At 38.9% G+C, this 2,259-nt stretch overlaps 1 protein-coding gene across 1 annotated transcript; it reads right to left on the bottom strand.

Moving 5' to 3' along the window:
- On the bottom strand, positions 789–1,337 carry LOC107626987. Its single transcript, XM_016329868.1, has 2 exons — positions 1,161–1,337; positions 789–1,034 (listed from the first exon to the last, which is right to left on the bottom strand). The coding sequence occupies exons 1-2, from the start codon at positions 1,335–1,337 to the stop codon at positions 789–791; spliced, it is 423 nt and encodes a 140-aa protein (XP_016185354.1).

Raw genomic sequence — 2,259 nt, 5'->3', positions numbered from 1 at the left:
ACTGAAATATTTTTTTTTGAAAGTAAGAGCTCAACACTCAAGTGGAGTAAAGTAACACTAAGACAATAACAATAAAGTCATAACAACTCCTATGTCATCTCCGTCATAGCCATCAACAACATGAGTTATTTACAACACCATTCTGTAGTACAAGAAAATAATTGCCCCACACAGTCGCCAATTCCTGTTATCTTGCTGTGAAATATGGCATCATTTCGGCGTAACCAAATAATCCATATAACTGAGAAGAATCCAAGTAGCCAATACTTGCGCTTCTCTTTTCTCATCGGCACGGATCTCCAACTCTCAAAAAGCTCTTTCAAGGTACCAGGGACAACCCACGTCTGTCCAAACGCTGAGATCCAAGCACACCACACCTGCCAAGAGTACTCACAACTAATAAATAAATGTTGTATATTTTCAACATCTTTCTTACACAGCATGCACAAAACATCATTCTGTTGTAGGATCCCCAACCTACTTAGCCGGTCATTTGTATTGATCCGACCTACCAATACAAACCAAGCGAACAACTCCACTCGAAGTGGAACTACACCTTTCCAGATTTCCTTTGTGAACTTGTATCTCAGTAGCTCCTCATCCAAAGTCTATTCCTGCAAAGCCTGCACAAATGAATTAGTAGAATAAATGCCTTCCTTATCAAATTTTCACACCACTCTATCTTGCACATCTGCTATCAGTTTAACAGATTGCAAGACATGAAACAGTTGGTTCAGTGTATCTGTCTCCCATTGTCGTAGTTCTCTTCTCCATTGGACGTGTCAAACTCACTCTATCCCATCCCAGAACCCACACTCCCCAGTTACTGATCCTTTTTGGTTTGAAATCAAGAAGAGTCTCGGAAAGGAGTCTTTCAACTTCTCCACTTGCAGCCATGTATCCTCCCAAAATCTGGTGGATCTTCCATCTCCTACTTTCATAGCAAGGCCATCAATCATCTTCTGCCTGACATGTTGCTCCCTTATTTGCACTTGACATATGTCTCTCCATGGACCCCCTCTCTTCGGCAATGTCTAAATTAACAGCAAATGATTTGGGTTCAAGCTATTGCAGGAACATACAATTTTTTTCCATAGAGGGCAGTCCTCCTTAGAAAACTGCCACCACCATTTAAACAGTAAGGCTGTATTCCGAATCACCGCATCACCCACCCCCAATTCTCCTAGCTTCTTTGGTGCCTGGATCAGCTCCCACTTCACAAGGGCCATACCAAGTCTACCATCATCCTTCCCCCAAAAGAACCTCCTCTGTAAGGATATAATTCTTTGTGCAACCGCATTAAACATCTTGTACAAACTCAGGTAATGCAATCGCATTTACTGAAATATAATAATTTAAAATTAACAATATCAATATTAAAACACAAAATAAACTAAAACAAATATTTTAGAACATACATTCAAATCCTTTATCATTATGCTTATGCAATTAGTACATCATAAAAAACACACAATTAAAGATTCTAATAAATTAAATCTAATTAAAATCTTTTAATATCTTCATTTTCTGTGACATGAATATCATCTTCACTATCTTCGTGAAAATCTGAACATTGAACCATAGTCAAAATTCAAAACACGTATACTATCATTGTAATTTACTAATTTTGCAATCTTAAAAACAATAAAATTTATATATTGAACATTGAACATTCTGTACATAAACATTCTAAAACAATTAAAAAATAACAACTATAAATATTAAACCTCAAATAAACATATTTGAATGGTGCAAAACCACGGCAGCCAGCTGCAAAGGAGAACCAGCACGAAAGTGAGCAAAGGCTCATCATAGTCGTGTAATGTAAAGACGGAGTCGCAAAATAGAGATGTCAGGGATCCAGAGAGAGAGAAACGACAAGTGGCAGCGAAGCAAAATAGAAGTAGAAAGGAGAAGTAGGTGGACAATGGCGAACAGTGGTAGCTAGGTGGACAGTAGAAGAGCAAAGCAAAAAAGAGTAGTAAGCAAGAGAATTATACCAAGAGACGAGTAGAGTAGATGTAGGTGCGAAGCAGAGTAGAAGTAGGAGAATCTAGCGGCAGCGCTGATAACAGCAGCAAACGATGGCAATAGCGTGGTTGGCAATGATAAATAGTGCCAATGATAGTTGGAACTGGAGAGAGTGAGAAACAACGTCGCTGAGAATGAGAGAGGCCATGACTGAGGAGTGCATCTTCATGTAAAAGTCTATGGATTTTTCCTTTTTTTTTTTGTTGTTGAGGAGGGGGGGGGGGGGGC

Source organism: Arachis ipaensis, chromosome B02 (assembly GCF_000816755.2).
Source record: "Arachis ipaensis cultivar K30076 chromosome B02, Araip1.1, whole genome shotgun sequence".
NCBI lineage: Eukaryota > Viridiplantae > Streptophyta > Magnoliopsida > Fabales > Fabaceae > Arachis > Arachis ipaensis.
This window is presented reverse-complemented; position numbering and strand designations above follow the sequence as displayed.

What these genes read in the sequence shown, in the direction of transcription:
- LOC107626987 (XM_016329868.1), bottom strand. Translation starts at nt 1,337, where the DNA reads ATGCGATTGCATTACCTGAGTTTGTACAAGATGTTTAATGCGGTTGCA. An exon ending in AATTGGGGGTGGGTGATGCG is followed by an intron (nt 1,035 to 1,160) that starts GTGATTCGGAAT and finishes CTGTTAATTTAG; the next exon opens with ACATTGCCGAAGAGAGGGGG.